At 39.0% G+C, this 25912-nt stretch overlaps 2 protein-coding genes across 17 annotated transcripts in view; one reads left to right on the top strand and one right to left on the bottom strand.

Moving 5' to 3' along the window:
* SLCO1A2 (solute carrier organic anion transporter family member 1A2) overlaps positions 1-25912 on the top strand; it is a 54735-nt gene that overhangs the window by 8596 nt on the left and 20227 nt on the right. For 8 of the 12 annotated variants that reach the window (XM_009671905.2, XM_068948781.1, XM_009671904.2 and 5 more), the window contains one exon: positions 7446-7490. The exons of 1 other annotated variant lie outside the window; for it this stretch is intronic. The gene's annotated coding sequence lies outside the window, so the exon portion shown is untranslated. Of the gene's footprint in view, positions 1-7445; positions 7491-21652; positions 25209-25912 lie in introns of those variants that run through there. 3 more of the 12 variants (XM_068948799.1, XM_068948739.1, XM_068948771.1) reach the window with 2 other exon arrangements.
* On the bottom strand, positions 1656-12664 carry IAPP (islet amyloid polypeptide). 5 transcript variants are annotated; one of them, XM_009671907.2, is made up of 7 exons: positions 10851-12664; positions 10620-10673; positions 9238-9360; positions 5921-6127; positions 5428-5524; positions 5147-5281; positions 1656-2964 (listed from the first exon to the last, which is right to left on the bottom strand). In XM_009671907.2, exons 5-7 carry the CDS (start codon positions 5505-5507, stop codon positions 2775-2777), a joined length of 405 nt encoding a protein of 134 aa, XP_009670202.1. In that variant the 5' UTR covers positions 5508-5524; positions 5921-6127; positions 9238-9360; positions 10620-10673; positions 10851-12664; the 3' UTR covers positions 1656-2774. The 5 variants fall into 5 exon arrangements, with proteins under 5 accessions (XP_009670202.1, XP_009670203.1, XP_009670201.1 ...); XM_009671908.2 differs by having other exon boundaries at positions 10620-10931; positions 11069-12664; XM_009671906.2 differs by having other exon boundaries at positions 10620-12664.

Raw genomic sequence — 25912 nt, 5'->3', positions numbered from 1 at the left:
CAAAAAATATTTAGGTCCCTAAAGATGCAGGGATAAATACATACATACTGGGATTTTCAAAAGTGCCTAGAGGCACTTAATTTTTATTGTTTAATTAGGCTTCATCTAGCAGTCTTCATATTCTGAAATAGATGTAGTTATGCTGTTAGAGGTTCTGATGAGTTAATGTTTAAATACTTGTTTGTATTTATTAAAAAAAAAAACCTCTTTTCCTTTCTCATTCTTTAAGGATTATGCTTGTATCCAGGTTTACTATGACTAGATCCTTCTTTTCTAAGTGCAGTCTGTGGTGTAACTGCGCAGTAGGAGGAAGAGTAGCAGAATTGTGTTCTCAAGGGTATACACAGGGAAGCAACTCAGTGTAGGCAGTTTCTCAAGATCGATGCTCCAGCTGATGAACTTGCTGATTTATTTCAAAACTTTTTTTTTTTTTTTTTTACTTAGCTGCAAGAATATGAGAATTGGTTACCCTGATGATTTGGAGACTGAATTTTGGTTTTTTTTTTTTTTTTTATTTTACCAGACTGTTTTCAGGTTGAACAATTCATACCAACTGAACAATTCATACCAATCACCTAACTCTAGCCATCGTAAAGTTAAGTTCGCATTTTCAGCTAATTGTCTGGACACCCTCTATAATCAGAGAAGAAACAGAGGCACTTCAAGAGTGTGATTCATCCCATCCTAAAGTAGATGCCTAAGCTGGAACGAATTGGCAGTAGCTGTCTTTCTCCACTAAATAACAGGAGTGTGTTGACAACTGGCTAGTCAATAACTACTGATGTATCTGTTATCCCTATTTGTTGGTTTGCTGATCTGGGAGATGAAGAACATTTTTCAGTATTTTGCCAAATAGAACAAACAGATGCCAAACAGATGTTAGTATTGAATGTGATCCTGGGAAATATGCTCTAGGTGACCCTGCTTGAGCAGGGAGGTTGGACTAGATGATCTCCAGAGGTCCCTTCCAACCTAAACGATTCTGTGATTCTGTGATCATAATCATGGGTCAGAGAGTAATGTTTACAGTTCCAGTGAACCTGCATGTAGACAGTCTGTGCTCTGTTTTGATTATCAAATGGCAACTTAAAGAGCCAAAATTGATGCATAAAACATTGTACATGTTTCAGATTGAGATTAGCCTTGAAATAAGCATCCATCTGCAGTGAATTTTCCATGTGGTTACTCTTCGGTGCAAACACTGTGATAAGGACACCTTGGAAATATTCAGTCATTTTCTCATTTGTTTTCTAGAAAGTAAATATTCTGGCTGAAAAACAAATTAAACCTACAATGGGTACATAAGGTATCTCGTAAATAACCTGAAGACAAAGTATTGCCAATTGGTAGAAATATTAGACAAGTTTAATACCATCTGAATAGTTTTCTCAATAAGTTTTATAATAAATAACCATTAGAAGTTGATGTAAGATTGAAACTTTTCTGAACAGAGTAATCATTAACAATTTAAAAGCAGAAAATTTATTCTTTAATTTTATTGCCATTTATAATTTGGAAAATGAAGAGAAAGTGGCATTTAACTTTAAAATTAGCAGAGAAGTTTACGGTTTGAGGCATTCTTTATAAGAGAAACAAATCAGCCAATGAAGACTGTTAACATTTAATTTGCTTCTCCAGCAGTAAACTTCTGCTAAATGTTTTTCATGATTGGACAGTCATGTTTTTCAGATGATAGTTCTTCACCAAGAATGATGAACAGAACAACCATTGCTGCAACAGGATGGTGTTTTTGAGTAAAGTTCACTTAACATTTTAGAAGAATAAACACGTTTACTAAGCCTTCACTGATACCGGGCTGAGGTAGGAGAAGATGAAACTGCCAAACTTCCATTAGGGTCCACCCATCTCTGAACTAATTTTCTTGGTTGTTGATAACAATGTAAGTGTGTTGGCAGGCAAATTTACCCTGCTTCTATCATACATTTTGGTATCTGAACTGCTAATATGATTTTGTCCCTTCCTTTTATTACACTAGTTCAAAGAAAGGAATGCCCAAAGAAAGATGTTTCTGAGAACTTGTTAAATGAGCTTTCTTTTATTCATATTTAAAATGCACTTATGCTCATGATGCTTACATTTAACTGATACTGTCTTAAAGTAAGAACTGTAAATTCTCAAAATTGCCTAATAAGTATCTAATGAAATCTGTACTGCAAGACCACTTCTACTAGTTTAGTGCACTTTAGGGTGGAAAGAGACCGTTCAGTCAAACGGTCTAATCAACTATGCAGTGCAGCCATAGTATCTCTTCTAGTTGTTCCTTGAACTGGGCAAAACAGGACACTGCAGACATTTCCAAACCAGAAGATTCTTCTGTTTCACTTACATCAGGACATAACTTCTGTTAGCAGTCTGATTTTTGTTGATCTTCTTCATTAAGGTGGTTGCTTTTCTCTTACTGAACTGTGACTATAAAGACATACACATCATGGTTATCTTTTTCATCTTTTTAATTAAAAAAAAAACCCTGTTGCAATTACATTTCCATTTATTATTGTGATTTATTTTCTTTTTACAAAGGAATTTGACAAGCAGATTTCTGGACTTCTTAATGAAGTTAAAACAATAGCTTGGGCAAGTCCTTGTACATACATAATGAAATAATGAACATAAAAATCATACACATACACACACGCAAAGAAAACAAGGCACTGTTAAGACTGTACAAGTAATACATGACCAAAAGGTTACTGAGACATAAGAAGTGGGCGGGAGCTCCTAATGAAAACTGTATCAGTAGTCATTTTAACACACTAGAGCTGTGCATTGTTTTGGGGTTCTCTGCTTAAAAGCCCAGCTGTGTCCCTCTTTCCATATGTATTGGACCCCACATTGGTAGGTGAATAAATCGCTCCAATGTTGTTGCTGGAACGAACTAAAAAGTCAGCCAAGCGTTGTGTCACACATGTGGCGGTGTTGCATTTCCGTTTCTCCAGATGGTGACTACCAATATAAGACAAAAAGAGCCAAGATGAAGTCACATGGTGAGCAATAAAATACGCCACTTCTAAAAGGCATTTGAGCTGTGTTAAAGTGGGAGTTCTTTTAATATGAGCACAAATACATGAACATTACAATCTTCCTACCACCTACTTTGTACCTGAAAAAATCTTGTGCTTTATGCTATTATCAGTTTTAATGATGGGGATTATTTAAATGCAAAGACCTTAAGAGTCATATGTCATTTTTATTGATATTCTGCATAGCAGTTTATGACATCTAGAAAACCTGTAATGATAGTATAGTTAAGACAGTAAGTGAAAACAATGACTAAATGTTTAGCTTTCAGCTGAACTTCTAAATCTATTTAGAGCTCTTGGTGATATCATGAGGATTACTAACATAATGACAATCACTATCATTTATTTAGTTCTCTTATTCCCACAGAATCACATCCTGCTCTCATTGAAGTGAACAGTAATCTTCCAAATCACATCAAATAGATGAGCCCAAAGACTCTCTGCAACTCTGCCACCTATCAGGAGAGGTGGCAGGCACTGCCAGCATTTAATGGTTTGAGCCAGTAGACCATTTACAGAATTCTGTACAGAACTTATGTAGCATGAGGATTTTTCAAAATCATAATAAAATGCTCAGCTTGAGAGAACCTGCGTTTTCAAACTTGTGTCTTAGACCGCTATACTGTTCTGTAAGACAGACATACTCTCATTGTTCAGGTTGCTTACTGAGTTGTCAGGGATTTTCCTAGCCTTCTTCATGTTGATGTGGCACGATTGTGTTGATGTGGCCAAATCGAATGACAATTATGAGAGAAACATCTGAATTACACTGTTTCTTTGTCGGCAAACGGGTAGGGATTTCAAAGCAATTAATATTTTAAATATATAACTATATTTAAAGTAAATGGCTGTATAGAGCTTGATATGGTTCTTTGTAGGCTTCCGCTGGTATTTCTGTTGATTAAGAAGAGTGGAATCAAGCCCTTAACATTGGAGGTTCGAACACCAACAGGTTCTCAAGGAATTCTCAGTCTCTTTGAGGGGGCAGAGTACTCCTTCTCTTTAAAGGTACCAAATCATGCCCTGGCACTCCAAGTTAAAAACTCCAGTCTTTATAGTAAGTTACTAGGTTTCTAACTGATGTCTAGTCCAACTGAACTGGTTATAGCTGTAAGCTCCCTGATCTGTAGCCTTTATTTGAATATGGGCTTCAGTGGGACCCAGTAAAAGACTATAAGCAAGGGCCACAGAAAAGCAGGTACGGCATGCCATGCTCATAAAGGCAATGCCTTGCATTTGATTATTGTAATAATTATTATTTTAGTTTTTAAAAGTAACAGCTATAAAAATGCTGCAACTTTGTCTCCACAATCAAATTATTTAGGAAGATAACCAAATTGTCATATAATAATGATTTTTCGAACAGAGAGTGAGAAATACAGATCAGAGGTGACTATACAGAGAGATGTTCACTGAATCTATCCATAACAAAGTTGTCATTAAAGAAAATCACTCATAAGCCTGAAATACTATACAGATTTATCATTCAGCTCTGCCTATCATTTGGTACTAGCTCCAAATACTTTTTGAAATGCTACTTTATTCATCAAAAAGTTACCTATAAATGGCATGTGTGGATTTATAAACTTAAATGCGTTTCATACTAGCTAAATTCAATGAGAGCCAAATTCTTTTTTTTATTTTTCTCATTATTAAATTGATATTTAAATCTGTTATGAAACATACTTTACTTACAGCAAATAGTTACATTTCAAAAGAATTATATTCTAGTAGAGCTTCTGTGTTATTCAGAAAGACATATTTTCTATTTTTTTCCCTTCAGGCTTGGAAATGTCACAAATAAAAAAGTCTTTCAAAATAAACCTTTCTTTGCAAGGTACTGTAGTATTGATAGGCTTTTTCCTTTATGAAAAGATTATAATGGATCTTGTAAACTGATTGATGATCTGTAACTTTTGTCTCTGGATTTCACTTTCTAAACTGATCTTTATGTTTACAGAATGGCTTTATTTCCACCAAAGAAAAAGTATTTTAAGCTCTGTTTGAGAGTTGAACAGCAAGAGTCTGAAGGAACAGAATTTCACTGGCACAGAGTTTACTTCGTAATTTAATCCTAACTAGAAGAACAGAGAGTAAATAAATACCTTTTTGGCTTTGCTGCTGCTTGTTCTGGCATTGCCTCACTAAGTCCTGAGACTGCATTCCTTGACATTACTGGCAATATCCATCCTTGTCTCTTGGAAGTCCCATCAGATAGATCATCAGCCACAGATAATAATCTTTAAACAATCATAAAATATACTGTGAGATTGGATAGCTCTATTTTTGCTCATATCATTTGAGACATGAAAGCAAAAGCAATTCATGCAACAATCTGACTATATTTTCCCTTAAAAATAAATAAATGCAATTATTTATAACTCACTTCTCAACAGGTGTAGCTTCCAGACAGCTCAACGTGACAGAAAGTACAATGAAGACAACTGACAGCTTTAGGTTGTACATCTTTTCTTCCAAAATTTCTGGAAAGAATAAAGAATCAAAACTGAAAGCAATCCCAAATACTCTTGAGCATATCTTATTACCGATGCCCGTTCTGTCCTAAATCAACAGCAGCGAATTGCTTTCATACGTTAGGGTGAGAGCATAATCCCCCTAAGTTTAGTGACACAATGCAGTTTCAGACAGATAGCTCTCAACAGCAAATGCTCATTTTCCATCTAGTAGTCTCAATCCTTTCCCATATCTCTGGGGTATGTCCTGAATCTCAGATTCTGGTCACAGGTGCAATTTATCTTGAAGTTATTTTAGCCTTTTCCTGAAAAATACTGCTGATTAATAACGAGAAAGATTACGCTTTCCTGAAAGCACTGGTGTTGCATGGTATCTTAAATAAGGGAAGAAGGGAAATTGTTTACCTTTTAGTGGTCAGGGAGCTATCGGAAGAGGCACTCCTGCGTTAGCAAGAAGGGTGCATGCAACAATTCCACGCTTGCATCTGGCAGTATCTGGAGTATCCGTTTTCCCCTTCCTTGCTGGCAAGTAATACAGCTCTTATATACCCTTCACACCTTTCTCAGCTCTGACATCAGGCAGCACAGAGAGACTGTCATTAATTCCCATCCCTATAGATAGAAAGTGCCCCAGAGAGAGCAGAGGCAGGCGGGTCATTATTACATTAGCACATCAGTAAATATTAACCTAGTATATGCAGGATGCCCTCATGAAGATACTGTAATAGCATATTGCACATCAGAACTGTAGCCGCAATTTTACAGTTCTGATAAGATGCTGAGGTAATATTCCCTGTGGGTGTTTTCAAGGGCTAAATGAGGTAACAAAAGTTATAAAGAAAGCAAGAGTAAATCAAATGCCAGATCACAAGTAATTGAAATGTAAGAAAACAGATGTATTAGAAAAGATAGGATAGTTAACATTGTTGAGGTTTGTTATAGAAGTGTGTAATGTTCACAACAAAAAAAAATATGTGAAGGGATAAAAGCTGCATGAAGCATGAGAAAAAAAGAGAAAATGGTTCAAGTTGACTGATAGGATGATCATTCAGGGAAATAAGGTAGAAATTGTAAGTTTTTCAGTAAAGTGTAAGTATGAATGAAACTCTTATCATTATTAAGGCAAAATCTTTTGTTTTCTTAACGTGGTAGATTCTTTGTTTCATGCACGAAAATTGTATCAATTAATATTCTTAAGGCAAAGACTAGTATTAAAAAGCTACGAAATGTCAGAGTAAAGGCTGCTTGTGCAAATTCATTTCTCTACTGTGCATAGAATATGGTTGAGGGAAATATAATCAAAACATAGCTTTTCAGAGGCTAAATCCAATGGTAATAAATTTCTTGTTGCAGGTTTTCAGACACAGATTTGGACCCTTTTCCAAGGGTCCTGATTTCAGTGGGGATTAGACAAATTGCGTTTTTTCTTAAGTCTCATTAGTTGCCTGTTTGCATCCTTAGGTGCCCAAATGCCTTTGAAAAACTGGTCTTTCAATTACTTATGGAGGTTAAGATGTTGACACAAAAGCTTAGGCAAAATTTGCTGTGGTAAGAAGTCATCCTATACATCTTTTGCATCCCCATAGGACGTGAATGCATTCATAACTTCTTCAGTACCGAGCACATTGCCCTAGCTGAAAGCCTCCTTCACTGTCAGTTTAGTCTGTAACAGCAGGTTTTGCACTGAAATGGCCACAGTTCAAGTGCTGGTTCTCTTTAGGCATCTCTGCTACTTGGGTTGAAGACAGAAGGAATACCTGACCGGGGACAGTAACCTCTTAAACTGACGCAACAGCTCACTAGAGAACTTGCCTGTCAATACATTTTAGCAAGTAACAAAATCTTTTTGTTTGTTTGTTTTAAGGGATATTGCTTCCGAATATTTTGCTCTCTGTTTTTAATATGCTATACTACACTACTTTTGCCATAGGTTCCCATCTTACTGCCCTGGATTGACAGTCCGAGGATGAAAGAAGTAAGTATAGTTTCCTTTAATCTTCACCATGACATTATGCACTGTACACCACTTTGAAGTAAATTCAACTGTTCATAAGGAAGAGTTTTCTGTTGTTATTGTCATAGTACCATGTGAAGGGTTCCCTGAAATGAAGACATGATTTGCAGAGATAGAATTGTGCCAAAAAGATAATCATGCTAATAATCTGGCAAGTGGTACCTCATAGCCTGAATATTGAACTTGAAAGCTTTGGTGCAATTCTTCGAGGGTAGTAAGATTTGCAGGTCCATTTGACACTCAGAAGAGGTGCGTGTGCTCAGTTCTTGTGAAAAAGCAAGCTCAGGTTTTCTCAGCTTCTGTGAGGCATTGGATAGATAAGCTACAAGTTGGGTTGGAGATGTTAAAAGATCGGACTGAGTATTCAGGAGCAGTTATGTTTTAAGGTAAGCATGCTGTATAGTGCTTGAAGCAAGCTAGGGGCTGACATGAGACAAGTGCGAACAGGTTTTTCTAAGAAATATTGGTCCCAAGTTCTAATTCCAGCACTTCCGAAAGTGGCCTTGGGGAGTTTCATTGCTTTGGGGGAAGAAGAGAAAGGCTGATTCTTGGGTGCGTTATAGAAGTGACACTGGGATCATGATGTCCCAGGGCCATTTGCATTCCCTCCTGGGCCATACAACCTTTTGGTAGACTCAACAAGAAGTCTATCCAGCTATTGAAGTTCAGATGTAATATTGAGAAAATTAAGATATGACTGCTTGTGTTAAAAGTTTCTCTTAAGCAGAAGTGATGGTTTTCCAGAGGCAGAGGATTATGCAATCATAGAAGCTGTCTGACACGAGGAGTATTCACAACTCACCTTTCAAGAACCTGGCACGAAGTACTACGCTGTTACTACCATTCAAAGAAATGGCTAGAAAACAGCGTTTGTCACTAACAAAGCTTGGTCTCAAAAATAATTTAATTATCGTGCATAGCAAATATTATCAGCCCGAAGCTGACAATATGCAGAAATTAAGGATTCCGAGTAAAAAAAAAAAGAAAGACAAATTTTATCCTGAGTAGTTAAAATATGATACATTTACATATTCATAATGTTATTTAAGTCCATGTATGAAGATCTATCTAAAATGTTGTACCTATATGAAGGTGCGGGAACACTAAAATTGAAGTATGCAAAGAATCCAGAGGATACAAAATGCCAATGCCCCAGTTCCTTCTAGAGACTGCCTTCTTAAATATCTTGATTTGCAAGATGATGAACATGCACTGCGCTGTAACATACTGGCAGCAGAGGAAAAGGGACCAGTTTCACCTCGATTGTCAGCTGCTTTTATGTACTGGGGAGTGGTATTCATCTGATTAAATGAGACAAATGGAGAGAGCATTCTTGTGCACGTTTTTAATGTAGGAGTCTAAAATAGCTCAGATATTTTGTGCCTGTTTCTCCTCATTGACTATAAAAGCAGCCTTGGGTGACTAGCTTGGTGTTTACAGAGGAGGTGTCTAAATATACGTGAAATTAATTCCATCATGGGTGCCTTAACTTCTTTTTAGGTCTTCAGTTGCCTAACATGTAAGATGTCTCCGTCTCTTTCTCAGACCTGCCTTTTTCTTAGGCTACTCTTGGCACCTGCTGGACAGCTGTTCCCCCACTCTCCTGGCTGTTTTTTAATTTCTGAATTCCACATTAGCTTGAGAACATTAATGACACACATATGGATATCTCTTTTCCATTTGTGAGAGTCACAAAGAGCTATATTACCTGTTGCATGTACTTTACCAGATGCCATTCTGCAATGCAAGGTAGCTGTCTCCAGTAAATTACACTGTTGCTCAGTTACCAAGAACTAGAAGCACGTGAATAACTCATGGTTTAGTTTGCCTGCTGTGTCAAAATAGAGAAGAAAAACTTTGGGGATTGATCCGAAATGAGCACATTTCAATTTTCTCAGTAAACTAGAAATCATAACAACAGCAGTATTAATATGCATTAATGTAAATATTGCCAGTACTGAAACAGAACGGTGCATGCGCCACTGCTTAAACTTGTTATATCTTGGGCTGAGCATAATGCTTTATAAGAGCTGAACAAATTCCTTCATTTTTATAACATTTTTATTGGCTTTTTATTTTTTAAAAATAGATCTGAACCAATCATCAAAACAAAAGTAAAGGATTAAAAAGACTTCATGAATAGTGTCACCACCTGTGAAAAAACCCAAATGCCTTGTGTTCAAATAGCCAAACCTGAAATTAGAGGAATAAGCCCTGTTCCTAAACATAGTTGTCTACTGTCATTTTCGATGCCCGAGGATATCCAGGACAGAAACGTGCAGGCTTGGCAAATAGGACACAGTCCTAGCAACAGCAGACTGGGTGGGACAGCACCTGGAGTATGAAATTGCACCAGACACCTATGATTAGGAACCTTCGTAGTTCCCTAATTTTTTACATTGGGGTGCCAAAGTCTGAAAATTTTGGCCATAATATACTCTTCACAGTATGCCTTGTTTGGTGCTATGGTGGTGAATACTACAATGTTTGCATTTTCCAGTGAGTCGAGTTGTAATTTGCTACTGGTAACACTTAAGCTGTGGATATCTGTGTTCAAATATTGTTTTATCAAATATGTGTTTGCTACCGTAACTTTGTTTGTTACTCCTACTTGGCATGGATTGTTTCTGCACTGATAAAAACTCAAAAAGCTCTTCCTGTTCACCCCAAAACTGATGTTATCTCTGTTGTGGAAGCAGCAGCAGGAGAGGTAATGGGAACAAGTTAATCATTTCTCTCTTGTGGAAAAAACACTTGCATGATTCAGAAATGGAGGGGGGCAGTCCATGGAACTGACCAGCAAATGGAAAAAAATCATTTGGATAGTTAAGAAAATCTTAATGCCCTTGTTATGATGTATTAAACCGCTCAGCTCACACCACTGGAAAACAATGATGTCGCCGCAAAGGGCTGATGCTAACGACGGTTCTGAGAACAAGCTCAGCAGACTTTGTGCTGAATCCGTTCCTGAAGCTGGGGATCTCCCAGTAAAAATAAGAATGGGAATAAAACCCGTGTTTACGTCGGAAAAGTCAGAATCAGCAGCACAGCGATTTATGAGTTACAGTTCCTAATGCCATTGCTACTTACAGTTTGCAGAGTTGAACTGCGTGGCGCCTACTGGCTTGTGTTCAACAATTCACCCTTGAATACAAAAGGAGTTTTAAATTCATGATAATTTTTTCTTATCTCTTCTGGAATCTGTTTCCAGAAACATAACCGAAAGCAGAATTCTCCTTCAATTGTAAGCAATCAATGTTGCTTACAAGAGCTCTAGACAGTGCTAATGGTAAATAAGTAATATGCAATAGCGCTACTTACGTTCTTCCTTCTTGGTAACCCAAGTCACCCGTTGCTTCCTGCTATGATCATTCTCTAAAGTAACTGGCTATAAGAAGTCACCTACGAAAAGGTATTCAGCTCTCAAATATATTGCTGAGAGGTATACATACCACCATCACCACCAGAATAATGTGTGGACTCATTCTTCCTCACAGCAGAACAAAAAATTTTGCTGAAAGGAAAGCTGTGGTGCTTACTTGGAGTGTCTCTTTGCGCTGTAAATTCGTATCCTGTCTTACTGCATATGACTCCTTACAGACAGGTCCTGAGTACACTGCTACTGCAAGTGCAACATGAGGCCTCGCTGCATGCTGCTGTGAGGGAAAAAGATTAAAGAATTAGATTGGTGTAGAAATGCTGTTTCTGATTTACTAAATGTTGCTGTGAGAGTACAGAAATCATCTCTCCACCCATCTTCCCCACCCTAACATTTTATAAAAAGCACAGACATCTGTTTGTAGAAGATACTGTGCGACCAGGAACAACTCTCAGATTTATTTCAGTAGAGATGAATCGCTAATAAGTGCAGAGCAAATGGAGCCACTCACCAGTACAAGAAACTGTTGCTTTTCAAAATAAATCTCCACAAAATCACATCAGCCCTTCTTACCTGATGCAGTGTATAAGTTTTAAGTAAGTTTTCTTTTAAACTATCTCACTTTCAATAATCAGACTTTTTTCCCCCTCTGCAAGCTGCAGTAAGAGAATGACAATCTGGCTTTGTCTTGAAACACTCTGAGTCTTTCAGATGATGCAGTCTTGACAGCTCTGCTATTAATAGTGGCATTTTCTCTCCTATTTAAAAAGGAGAGTTGTGCTGAACTAAGAATCAGTCATGTTAGTGATGATTTTTCACTAGGGCAAATGCAGAGTACTAGCTTACGTAGGAGGATTTACGTTAGCAATGCCATGAAACATAAATTAACTTATTTATGGTATGTCGGCACACCGGGGTAGGCTGCAAAGTAAGACAGTCCCCCCTTGAAAGAGGAGTGCACATTTACTGCATACTTGGATTATTGTATGTGCGAGTGGAAGACCTGACCTTTCCATTCCACTTGGAGATGAGAAAAAATCGTCATAAGCACAAGCAGCATGAATCAGTACATGAAATTGTCTCTCTACTGTACGAAGTCATTAAAAATTCATTAGAAGTTCAGCATAACTATGTGAAAAAAAATCAGTGAACTTCTGCTCTATTATGATCATGTAATTTCCACCAAATATTGATTAGCCACTGCTCCACTTTTGGTTGAGATCTACCCTGATTACAGAAGGCATGAATGGTGTGGAAAAGTCAGCATTTAAGTATGAGATCTCATAAATACTTCAGGTGCTACAAATGGCATGGATGATTCAGCAGGTGGTGTTTTCTGCAACAAACTGGCATTGAACCAGATTTCCAGTGGAAGGTTTAAGGTACTTTATTATTGCAAGACAAGAAACTGAGGCTCTGAAAACTTTCAGTCATTAACATTTTATATTAATTTTACCACCAGCACATATTGTGCCTATGCATGCTACAGTTTCAATGGGACAAAACTGAAAATCCATCTTATCACAGCAATTGAGTCAGGAAAGAACCCTATGCAGAGCAGCACAGAAACACAAACTGCAGGACAAGTTTAAGTCTCTTTAAAATCAGTGCACACTGAGTACATACTAAGCATTTCTTTGGAATGGGTAGCTTAAGCTATGCTTTTGGGATCAGAGCGTTTGTTTATAGTCTAAGCTACTCTCTAGATTGGTGGTTTTCAACTTTTTTTCTTAATTTACAGGATCTCTAAGCATTTCCACATAGAGGGGTGGACCTATGGCTAATAACTATAGCTATAACTATAATTCTAATTACTATAGGCTTGCTTTTGTTACTCACTTTTCACAGAAATCCTATACCCCCTACTGATGGGTTCCCATGGGCTGAAACAACAAGTTTCATTTTAAAGAACTGTCAGATAGTCACACTATTCACACTTACAGGTATTATGGGAAAAAGCTGATAACTTTGGCAGTGTAATATATAATTTCACATCAGCATAACTTAACATTTCATATAATTTCAAATCAACAGAAGAGTAACACATTCTTAAAGTATTTTGTAAGCTGTTGTCATAAATGGTCATATTCATCTCTGTGGTGTTACAGATGGTTACAGGCCACTAATCTAGGTGATATAGTCTACAGCATTGATTAAACAGCTGTTAAAAGAACCATAAAATTTGTCACCCATGGAGGTAAAATATTTTTTATCAGAAAATGTTAAATGTACACTGTTACCTGAAGTCTGTTCTTTAATTTCCATTGTCAAAAGAGAATGTATGCAACTTAAACCTTTCCGAGCAACAATTCCCCCTGTTTGGGGGAATCCTATGAAAAGTGTCCATGTTTTTAAAAAATAAGGTGCCTGTAGTTAGAGAGCCAGGATCACATGTAGATGCCTAGCTGCGTGCCTGATTTCCAAGAGTTTTTCCATATTCCTGAAGCTTCCACTTTTAGGTGAGATGTTTCACACGTTTTAGGATTGAGATCTTTTAGAAGAGGTCCCTATGTAAATTGTACTTAGAAATGTGGAGAGTATCACCTTTAAGTATTTCTAGTAGCCAGTATCTAGCCAGTTGTGGGATGATAGCTCTGAACACAAAGCATATTATCATCCACTAAAAGATTTTGGGACTTGATGGATAGCGAAAGTGAAATGCTATCAGGTTACATAAACCGCTGATTGATGAATCATAGTTAATGTCATTTCTTTAGAGGAAAAGACTCCAGAGAGACTTGGAAGCCTTTGAACTGCCAGTCAACCTACAGCACATTAGCTCCTTTAACTTTTCTTGAAGTGCGTTCAAGAGACAGTATGCCTCGTTAGTGGAAAGCTGACGACCTGAACACACAACAGATCTCTTTGTATCTTAAAAAGGAGGTACTGCCCAAAACTGTATTGTTAGGTATTCGACATCTTTTTTTCACAAGTATTTTAATTTGAAAAGCTGCTTTGACAACTGGAACATTTGTGTTTTCTAACATTTAAAAATAGAAGTTTGTGTAACGGAATATCTTGGTAAAATTTGCCACAAGGTTAGAAGACATGAACCTGTTTCGCTGAAACAAAAACAAGCCTCCCAAATCCAGACATGCGGAAAGCAGTGTGCTAAACTGCTTTCTTAAGAGAGAAAGTGTGTTGTGACAGTCTCACTAGTTTAAATAAATAAATGTAGATCGTAATGAGAACAAACAACAGTTAATGTTTTGCAAACAGACAATATTATCTCCTATGTATGGATCTGAATGTACGGCATAAATGACTGTTTATTATTCTTGCGTTTCGGGGGAAGAAACTGAGACAATGGTGAGTTTAGTGAGAATGCACAGAGTCAATGGCAGAGCTGAGCATGGAAGACAAATCTAAGTCTTGATCTGGTGCGCAGCTGACAAATACTCTCTGTCAAGGTAAGAGACGCTAGAAATGTACTGCACGTTCAAACTAAATCTGCATTCAGGCTTACAACAGACAGAAGGTTTTATGCCTCTCTGTGTTTCTGCATATACAGGGATGAACAATGACCCATCTTCTTTGTTAAACGTGGATGGGTGCTTCCTCACCTGTTATGGATAAATCAAGCTCTTACCAGTATAGTACAATGAGGTATTATGACACCCCACAACATACCTCTGTCTAGTATAATCACTATCCGAATAAGTATATTTTTGATTAAAGAAAGTTCAGTCAAATTATTATAACTCTCTTCATTTTGCATCATTGTCCTCTGTTTTCTGAGAGAGCAAATTCTTAAAATATCTTGAGAAGATTTCTCTTTCTTTTTTGCCCTTTGCAGATGTTGTGAAAGTAGAGAAAACATTATGACATTTCCAGACTCAGTTTTGCTGGTCAATTTAAAGATGTAAGTTTGCAGTGAAGCTTTTGGAGTGCATATCCAAACTAGAGAATAATTCTGAGAAGAAAATTCTGTATTATCCTTGTTAGAAATCATCTGTTAGTCTCCATTTGCTGGGGCTTGCACAGCTATGTAGTTACGACAGCACTGGATGGTGTGGAGCGTGCCAGCATCCCTATTAGTACTAGAAAGGGGTAAAATTTTAAGCTCCCTTATGTTTCCTAGTAAGCATGCACTAGGGAGGCAAATCTCAGGAGATGCAACTAAGAAAAAAATGGTTTTAAGCGTTGCTGGGATTGTGGGCCTGCTCTGAACTGATGGAGAGCTGCAAGGGAACATAAACTGTGTCACAAAATCCTTACCTGGGTTGCCATGGGATGTACAACCCGTGACTGCTGTAGAGCTCAGTTCTGTGGAGACACATCTCCTATTTCTAGCTTTTCCAAAGTAAGGTACATTTGTGGTTGCACACTATTGCAGTGCTGGAAAAAACTGTGTAGTTCTCTATGTTTCCAAAATGATGTATGGTGTTCAGGGTGGGGCCAGAAGTAACTCCTGTGTATTTGGTAGGTTACCCATCCTTTCACATAACATTTATATGAGAACCAAAAGCTGTTTTGGCTTTTTAATTGAGATTTTACATTAACTCTGCATTTCTTACTGAAAACTCCACTGACTTCAGTAAGAACCCCATTTATCCAGTTGAATTTCCTGTGAACTTGCATAAGCAGTCGTAAGTGCGGTCCTGACCTTTATGCTTTGGGCTACAGCCTTTTTGTTCCATGGCCAAGTCAACTAGATCTAGAGTGGCATAAAGAGGAGAGATACCCAGAACAGGTGTCATCTGACCTGATTTTATCTGTCTAAAAGTTAGCTATCTAGACTAAACTAGATAGCTAGACTTTTACAAATCAAAGGAAAGAGAGAAATACCTCCAGAGACCATTTCCTCCTGCTGTTTTTGACAGCTGTCTTAAGGTGGGATAAATTGCCCTTTGGAAATGTCTCTCTCTCTTGAATGAATACCTATTGAGAGAGTCTAGATGAGTGTCTTAAAACTATTTGCTGAGAATAGGATATACCTGGTTCTATACAAATACTAGACTCTCTCAAGGTGTTTTCCACATATTGGAGCATTCAAATTGTTCAGGCAAAAACTATCCAGATAGAAAAAATAAATATGTGGAATCTCAGTTTTTCAAATGGTGGGCAAGTAATGCAGGAAGCAGTGATCTTGCTGCATATATGGTCGTTTATGAGCAATCCTATCAAGCTGAGGCGAAATATTTCTCCAATACTCTAAGACATCATAGACTCTCTGTAACAATATATTATGTTTGCATTAATCACAAGAGACATTTGCTTGAAGGTAGAAATGATTATCAAAATCAAATAGTATACTTAATGATTTTTATATGTGATAATGGCAGTAACTGACACTTAGAATATGCATGGGTAGAAGACACCACTCTGGAGCAAGGTTATTAGATGTTTATTACCTTGAAATCCCTGAACCGCAAGGGGAACTCCAGGAACCTTGCAGGGAAGTGACCGGGCTGTCCCAGGCACCACAGAGCATTGGCCTATGGTGAAATTCGGGGGCGATGTGGGTTTAAGGTGAATTAATAGGCTGCAATATGGGGTACTACGCATGTGCTACAGATAACAAGGGAAGCAGTAATTCTTTAGGAGTGCACAAGTCCAGATTGACACCTATGTGGTGCAAGTCTAAGGGTCGCGACCTGCTGTTACTCATGGATTCTGCACACCAAGTGTTTTGGCAGCTGAAATAATTGATCCATCAGCACGCCCCTATCTCCTTGCCAGTGTTCTGCTGTTTACCCATCACCAGACAGAAAGCTTATGTTACTCTGTCTTGAACAAAGACACTCCTTGGGATAACTCTTGTTAGTATGTGTGTGTGTGTGTGTGTGTGTGTTTGTGTGTGTGTGTGTGTGTGTGTGTGTGTGTGTGTGATTGTGTCTGAAGGAATATGCCCTTCAACCATCACTTTCTTCATTTTACTTTTAAAGATAAAATCCTTAGTTCATACTTAGGCCCGTCAATAAGTAACATCCCTTTGACTTTTGTGATTGTGCAGCACATAGGTGCCTACTTTAAAGGCACTTTGCAGATATGTTAATATGAACTGATCAAATAGAGTGGCATATGCAGGAATAAATCTTTTATAATGAGCAATGCAAATTTTTGCAAACAGGCATTTAAACCTCAAATCTCAGTTGAGATAAAGCAGCGTATGCAGTAACTAAAGCTATCATCTTGAAGAGGCACTTCAGCTTTTAAAAAGAAAGTATATTCTTTTCTTCTTCTTCCTCTTCCTTACTATTTCTTATTTTTAAGAAGAAAGAGGGCACTCATTTTATTCAGTTCCTAAAATGCAGATTACTAATGATGCATTCTAGGGAAAATTTTAAAAGCACAGCGGAGCTAGAAAATCATATGATCATAGACACAAGTTATAAATCACTAAAACTGCCACCTAGGTTGTTTTTCCTCTGATACGGAATATTTAAAGCAAATTGTCAAGTGCCTGCTATAAAGAGGGATTAGTCTGACTGGAATTTTTGCTTTCCATTTCTTGTAATTCCTTTGTTGGGTCTGAATTTTCAGCCTTACTCACACTAAGCCTAATCCTACAGAGATCTGTATGTGATGATTCTACGTCTTCTGTTTTATCAAAGTTTAATTACTGTCTATTTATTTAATAATTAATTTAAAGCTTACACAAGGGTTCTTATGTCACTGGTTTGCTTATTTTCCATAGATTAAAAAAAACTTGGAGGCATCTCAGAAGCTCACATAAGTGCTTTTGAATAAGTATGATGGATAAGGACCTTTGAAAATACAGATTTCTGTAGTCAAAATCACGACTTTTTCAAAGAATAAAAAAGCATGAATTAAAATATATTCTACAAGTAGTTATGAGTTGGAACATTACAAAATGGATGGGGTGAGAGACAGAAAGAAGAAAGGAATAGTATACCTTTGTAGTAGCTAAGCAGAGTGAAAAACATAAATAGATGGAGGTCCACAGTTCCAGTTTCTAATCAATTAAGGTAAATATATCGTATACCCTGCCCCATCTCTTAACCCAATTTCTTACTCAGGTACTTGCAGTCAGATTTCTGCAGTGGGCTGTTAATTAGAGTACTAAATTTGATGGGAGGGTTGGGCTGTTGGGCTTATTTTTAATGCAAAAGCAAAGGGTAATGCTCTAAAGGCGCTGAGATTTCTCTCCTTCATAGAATCAGGCATAGCTACACACAGAGGGCTACTGCACCTAGTATTTGGTCATGGGAGAAGTCACTTTACATCTGAATGAATGCTACATTGCTGTTGACATACACTACTGAGCGAATGCCATTTTGGTGGGTAGCATCCTCTTCCCTCGTTACCTTTAACTTTTTTTTAAGAGTAGCAGGGATGGGTGCGAGGAGTTAAGGCAGCTTTATATTCAACCATTTTCGACCTCTGTTGACTGTTACTTTTTCATTGTATCGTGTTCTGTGTACACAAGGCACTATGTGGCAGATAGTGGACCACTGTCTTTATGTTTCCTTCTTATTCTGTCAGAAGATTTTTTAATTCTCCAAAAGCTGTAATGGGAAAGCAGGGAAAAGTGACAATGCAAGAACCTTCAACATACCGTAATGCAAATAACGCTTCACCTCAGATTTTATTTCAAGGAAACCAAACGTTAATGTGGAAACAGAATTTCTACTTCTAGTTAAACTTAATAAACAAAATCCCAGTACAGACAGTCATCAGATGGGATTTAGGGGCCACCATGAAGAGGGAATAGAAAGCAGGGCTATAGCTCTTATGAGACACATATATTCTGAGGGAGAATGAGATTTTTCACATATTGGAGGAATGCTAATGGCTTTTACATGTGAAATCTGCTTGTAAGAACTGAGAAGATAAGCTCTCAGAAATTTACCGTTGTGAACTTCCATTTTACAAAATGACAGGGAAAAATGCATCACCTCAAGCTCTGGTGCAGTGCTGAGGAGCCCAGGGTCTGCAGGCACCAATTGTCAATAAGACATCAACAAAGGGTCTGCAAAATGATCATAAAAAATTAAGTGCCTAAAGGCATAGTTGCGAATAGCAGTGCAGTGAGCCTAAAGGCTGGTTATATAACTGATATTTTAAATTAAAATGATTTCAGTGCAGCAGTGGAGTCATATGTTTGTGAGACAATATTCTGTGTAGCAAAAATGCTGAGCACCTTGCTGATCTATTATTTCCCACTCCCACCTGCCTAACCACAGTGGGTCTGAGATAGTCCAGGGAGACTTTTCAGGAAGGTTAGGTGCTCCCTCAGCTGGAAGTAAGCTAGAGACTAGGAGACTGTGAGCAGGGCCAGGAGTCTACTAATTGCAGTCCCACCCAAACCACACTTTGTAGACCTGGCATTTAGGCTTCTCATGTGTATTAATAATTATTCTGGTGAGAGATACAAACATCAGGATCATCAAATGGCTTAAGGTCACAGATGGAACCTGCTCAGCATCAGTAATTGCAGATGTGTCTCCTGATTCCCAAATCTGATGTCAAACTGATTTAGTCACAGTCACATAACCTCTTCCTGTCACAGTGGCTAGAACTATTTATACTTGGTCAAACTACTTTCTGGTTTTGTAACATCCAAGCGTGAGTGATTAGCACTACCCAGATTGTACAACAACACGACAGCCAATGTGTGACCAGGGGCAGCCTTCTGATCTCTCTCTTTTGTGTGGTGAATGGTCATCACTCAGCAAAAGACCCGTGGGAAAGGGTGCATCGACCGAATGGTGCAGTAGCTCAGGGTTAGGATCTTTGACCCCCTCTAGAAGTAACAGCACCCAAGTTATACAGCAGGTAAAGAGAGTTAGGTGCTTAGAAAGTGGATCTAGAAAGGCAATTGCACTGAGCAGGAACACTGAAGGCCAGGAGCTGGAGATGCTGAGAAGAGCGATTTTTATGCCACCCTGCTTCAGAGGCTGAGATCCCTTTCTCTGCTTTTGATCCTGACTCACCTCTCCTAGAGCTGAGCTCTTAAGTGCTTTGTGCTGGGGAGCACTGCCCTTGCTTTCAGATCATTCTGCGGCAGGAAAAGGAGCACAACCGTTGTGCCTGTGCTCCTTTCCATCAGCTAACCCAGGCCTTAAGCATCCCCGCAGGATGTGAGAAACGAACTCATACACTTTCCAGTCTTTGCATCACCCTCTGCTAGGAGATTGGCTAAACCTGTAAACCTTCACAGCTATGTACACTCTCACAGTTTCTTTCCTGCCTGTGAGCTCTCGCTAGACGTCTTCAGCGGGCGCACGTCTCAGCTCTTCGTCCTCAAGGATCCATTGTAGCTGTAGTTCTTCAGCACTCTTTTGGGAGGAGAAAGAGATGGGATTTTTTTTTTCAGATGAAGATAGAGTTCAGCCTGGTTCTTTCACATCTGAATGAGTATTCTAAAATGTGTAACTGAAACTGTCTGGCAAGAACACAGATCCTGCAGTAATTATACTTTAGTTAATTTTCAACAATTCAGAATAAAGCTCAAAGTTTAATTGCACGTTATCAGCCACTTCCTCTGATAACTTTATGAAAACTGTAAGTACCTAATTGTTTTTCTCTTAGAATCTTTTCTTTTGTCTCAGCCTAACACTAGTGTAATTGCATTTGAGTAACAGTTTGAACTGTGCTTAGCAAAACAAGATTTTAAAATGCTTTTGGCAATCAAGAAAATTAATTAATTAAAAATTCTGACTGATGCTGCAAATTACTTTTGTGAATAATCGGTAACTACATGTGATTTTTAATTGTGTTTGTAAAGAAAAGATGGGCTTATCAAATTATCCATATGAATAAGCTGAGACAATTGAAAGGTGCATTTCACATTGAAACTAGGATGTCCCCTTGGGACTCAGGAAAGGCAGCTGGCAGAATATTGCTTCCTAGACCTTTAAATACAGATATTTTTGTGTGGTTTTGCTTCCCTTTTTGTTGATTGATAAAGGTGAAATGTTCAAATGTTTAAACGTTTAAACTACAGAACATATTTAAGGATTAGTGTCTAGCAGATATGTGCAAACTCAGACCTCACAACTTTAGCCTGTCTGCTTTTGTCACCCACACAGGATATGCCTGCTTTAATATTTTAAGCCAATCCCATTCAGCCTAAGCCATGGCAGCTGCCTTTCATGCCATCTACTCTGTAACTGTCACCCGTGCCCATTGTGCTTTTTTGTTCTTTTTGCATGGTGTAAAGTGGGTTTTTTCTTGAGATGAGTCTTATGTTCACTTGTGGTTGCCTCTGTTAAGGGAAAGGCAATTGAGTCCAGTAGTGGAGAAGGTTGGAAGAGGCAGCTGGGGACTTACAGCTCTACTAATGTTTTAGCCTGCCGTAAATACTTTCCCACCCTGTGCAGAAGTGGAAGGACTAATGCTGATAAAGAGGAGTTTTATTGACCTCTTCTCTGATATTTCAGCAGATGTTGCAGGCTTGTGGGTAGGAGTCAAGCGTGCTTAGACTACGCCTGGTAGGTGAATCACGACCTGAGCACAAACTGGGGCAGAGACACAGCCTCACCTGGCCTGTGCACATTCCTCAAGTGGCTTGTCACAAAGCTTAGTCACAATGTGAATATCCCGGTAGCGTAAGATGTCTCCTCTCAGCTTGCGGCTGGCTGTGATACTCACTGGCTGTGAGCAGCTTGCGGTACTGGCTGATGTTCACTGGAGATATTCCTCACAAGGGATTTTGGTTGTGTCAGGGTGTCGCAAGGGCTGGGAGCGCCCGCAGGGCCCTGACAGGTAGTTTTAAGCACTACGAGGCTCCCCCCCTCCCTCCCCAAATTGCACTGCTTATACTTATCCAATACTTCATTTCCTTTCCCAGCGCTCTCTTCAGGGTAACCGTCTTAGCGGTTTGGCAGCTAACCCTGCTGTTGGCAAATCTGGCACGTTTATCCCCTTTGCTGTTCTTGGAGGCCCTCACTGGAATTGTAAATAAGCTGGAATGAAGTTTTATTTAATGAATTTGAATGGACGGTCATCCTCTGAACAGTTCGATCTTGCGGGGAGGTGAAATAACCTTAATGAAAATACACTTACTCTTTTTTATTTGTCTTTTTGTCACTAGCCGTATCATTGTGATACAATTAAGCAAATAAGATTTTTGATAAAAAAAACTTTTTTGTCACTGTTGTTACAGACCTAGTTTTCCCAGGTCTTCAGCAGGCCTCTTAGTTATGGCTCTACGGGCGTTTTTTCAAAGGCTGTCCTGTTTCAAGCAGTCTCAGTTCTTTTTCTTTCGCTTGTGGTTGCTCATTCCTTCTCCTGAGCCAGCTGCTCCATCATGCCAGAGCAGTTGCCTGGCTGGACACAAGCTGAACAGGATGAGGGGTTGATCCAACAGAAAATAACCAGTTTCCTGTGGGGTTGCAGAGGAGGAGCTGGGGACAAGCAACCTGGCCAAACACTGCCTGAGCCAGCACAGGCAGCATTGTCATTTCCTCAGCAGGCCTCTTTTCCTGTGTACACTGTAAATAAGCAGCAAAGAGCACAAAGCACATTTCAAAACAAGTTTTGTGCATCGGTTTTAAGCATTTTAGGCTGACAGTCAGTAGTTTATCTGCTCTTCGCATCCCCTGGTATCTCCAGGGCTAAGCTGGTGCAGCAGGAAATGTTAGCAGCAGCTGAGAAAACAGGAGGAAAAGTCATCTGTAATCAGTCCTTCAAATGCAAAATCAAATTTCCGTAGGCTCTAAAGGGGAACCTCATACTGTGCACAAGACTGTGAATTTTGTGTTCATACTTATTGTTAATATTATGGGTCACCCATAAGGGAGTGGAACAGGGAGCACTGTGACGATCAGGCCAATCTGATGTTGGACCCCATTGCTACAGCTGGAGGAGAGTAGCCTTTCCTCTGCGCGCAGCTGGGCATTGCTGCCCCCTCCCTCATCCCCCCACTCAGTGCTTGTCACTGTGTGGTTCAGTTCACTGATCTGGCTGAAAACTAACCTAGCGAAATAGAAGAGCAGCTCTATGGCTTCCGGCAGATGTGAGGGTTTAGGGATAGATGAGGCTACTATTACACTCTAATTTTGGCTTAAGTGAATCATGAAACCTTTGAACTTTTGACAGTTGTCTTCATGTCAGAAACCATAGAGATGTCTCTATGATATAGTTCCTCAATAGTGTCTAGGCATCGATGAGGCGTACGCTGTATGTATAGCAGTGACCTGAGTCACAACCTTGCCAGATCCACTGATATCCTCTGCACTCAAATGAAAGGCATACAGCAAAACACTGTGGACAGCTACAAAACAATTTACAGATACTTGGTTAGTGCTGTTAATATCCTAAGCATTTTAGCTGTCAGAGCTCAAAATATCCGTGATTATATAAACAGTGGTGAAGGAGAAGGGGAATCTAGAAAACTACACTAATGTCACCAAAGAATAGGAAAAACAAGAACCTAGGATCATTTCCTAGTACAGTGTTTTTTAATTAGTATTGTCAGGGTTTTTGGCAACCAGAAGGTCTTTTGCATCTTTATGAGCAGACTGATTTTAAACTACCTATTATGATACATACGTTACGATAAATAACAAAAACTTCAGCACAGTCTCAACTCTTCTTTCACTGCCTGAGCAATTGCTCACGAGTCTGGGAGGTGGGATCTGTTACTGGAGAGGCTAAGAAATCCTGTGGCAGCAGCGGGGAGTCAGGGGAGGTTCAAAGGCTTAGAACAACCCTTGAACGCAAACACACCTAATAAATAAACAAACTTATTTGAGTACATTTATGTGACATATAACTCTGCTGATCCTAGGAGGTCAACTATGTTCAGGACTGGCCTCGGCAAGTTAGGTTGGGGCTTGGGAGTGTAATTCCATAGACAGTTTGGATAACATAATACATCACTGATGTCAAGATGAGCAGATTTCACGCCTTTCTTCATCTTTTCCTACCTTGCTTTCACCCCCACTTTCCCCTCCTTTCCCCTGTTCTTGGCCCCACTGTCCTTCTCTTTCCCTTATGTGGGTTTAACACTTGTTGATCTGTTTCATGGGCCAAATCAGTTCACTGCCCACAATGCAGTTCTTTTGCTGTGTTATTTTTCTGCCTGGTTAACAATTTAAAGAGGTTTGCAGAAGAGTCTAAAGAACTCAAGACTGGGAGCAAGGTAAGCAGCAGCACAGCTGAGAGCGGGGAGGTAGGAGAAGGGAGAGGGAATGGCATTGGTTCATTTTGTGGCACAGAAATTGTAGTCTGAGTTCTAACCTGCATTTAAAATGTGGTGTAAATGCACCTGAACTGAATGAGTTACATACCTACATCTCTTTGAGATCTACACTGTACCTCTGCGTTGGCTTCAGTTCCATTCAGTAAAGTGTGACCGCAACAACATTTCAAAGCTAGAGAAAGCAACTTCAGGGACGTAGCTGGAAATCATCATACTGTCTATTTCGCTATTCATTTAATAATCTTCCCAGTCAAAAACTGATAGAAGCATAGCTTTCTACAAAAATGTATGCTTTGAGGGAAGTTAATAATAAGCAAAGGCAAACATTGCCATTTTGTCATCTGTAATTGTATGAGGGGCACTGTGGTGTTTTGGTGCCCCAAGGGACTCAGGAGCACAGGTTACTGGCTGGTTTCTTTTTGCATCAGAAAAGAAAGCCTGTAATTAGCTAGATGATGTTCGTCATAGGTGTTAGTGCAACGCAGGGATTGGTATAGTAAGGGGCAGAATCCCATTACCTACTTCTAGGAGTAGGATAGGAGAGTTAAAAGGACTTTCAGTCTTTGTTCTGCTGCTCATCTTTTGGCATTGTGGATGGACTAAAAGCTTGATAAGGCAGTATAAAGATAAGGCATAAAATATTCCCTAGGATGCAAACTTTTATGCCAGTTTTCAGAGAAAGCATAAAGCTGTATAAGCAAAATTTAGTACAGATGGGTTAATACAGTTTGTGTGCAGATCCTTAAACAAAACAGAAAAGCAAACTATTTATTTATCATAGTAATTGCCCAAGATACTGATCATCTACACTTAATTATAAATTAGGTATTTCCAGGAATGTTATAATAACGTGCTATGCTTTTAGAGACTGAAAATGGGGAGGTGACAATAGAAGGAGTTAATGCCCATGAATTCTCCAGGAATCAAGCTGATGAAGAAATACATGTGAGAGGATTAACATTGTTGTGGAAATCAGCATTTGTAGAGATTGACCAGGGGTGTTTCTGGAAGAATATGAAAGGGCAGTTCGGTCCTGTTGAGGGCTGAAGGGATTGTTTGCTTCCCAGCCCTGGCACCACGAAGTGGCTCTCCTACATTGAGGAGAGCAGGTGCTGCAAGGTAGCACTTGGACACTATATTCAAGACGAAAAAGAGGAAATTAACCTGTATCCATTCCAGCCATAAGGTAGGGCTCTGACTTGCTCTGGTTTTCTTCAGCTTCCCCCACTATTAGACAGCGGGGAACTGTATTGTTTAACCTGATTAAATGGAGCCTTTTCAGCAGTCCTTAGAGATAAATCCCCTTTAAGCTGCTGTTCCCCCGACTCACTCTGCCTGGCAATTCTTGTTAAACCTCAGATGTGCAGGGGCTTTTGCAGGTCAGTATATTCCAGGTCCCTTGAATATATTGCCCATTGTTTGAATACCTTTTGGGGAAAGGTGTAAGATGTGTTAAGAAAGCGGATGGCTTAGCAGTATCAGAAGATCTAACCTAGATGAAGATTGCTAGAAGTTGGTAGATGTTTGCTTAGAAGACAAATAAAGAGGGATGTTCTTGCAAAGTTTGGGAGGGGAAGCACTGAGACTGTTTTATTTCTGTTTCAAACTTAAGTTGGTCTAGTGGCTTTGGTTTCATTTTTTCTCCTAATGTAATGCCAAGAAACTAGGCGTCGATCCTGTTTTGATTAAAACGAACAAAGAAACTTACATTGATTCCATCGGAAGAGGGCCAACAGAGCATTCAGAACAGAACTAAATGTCCTCTTTATATCTTACAAGGACAAACATAGTAAATAAACAGCATAGACAGGTACATCAGCCAGACCTAATAGTCTTCGTAGTCCAGTCGCCCCCAATGGTTAGTACCAAATGATCGTGAAGAAGACTGAA

Source organism: Struthio camelus, chromosome 1 (assembly GCF_040807025.1).
Source record: "Struthio camelus isolate bStrCam1 chromosome 1, bStrCam1.hap1, whole genome shotgun sequence".
NCBI classification, from domain to species: domain Eukaryota; kingdom Metazoa; phylum Chordata; class Aves; order Struthioniformes; family Struthionidae; genus Struthio; species Struthio camelus.
Note: the sequence above shows the minus strand (reverse complement) of the source record. Positions and strands in the feature narration are given on the sequence as shown.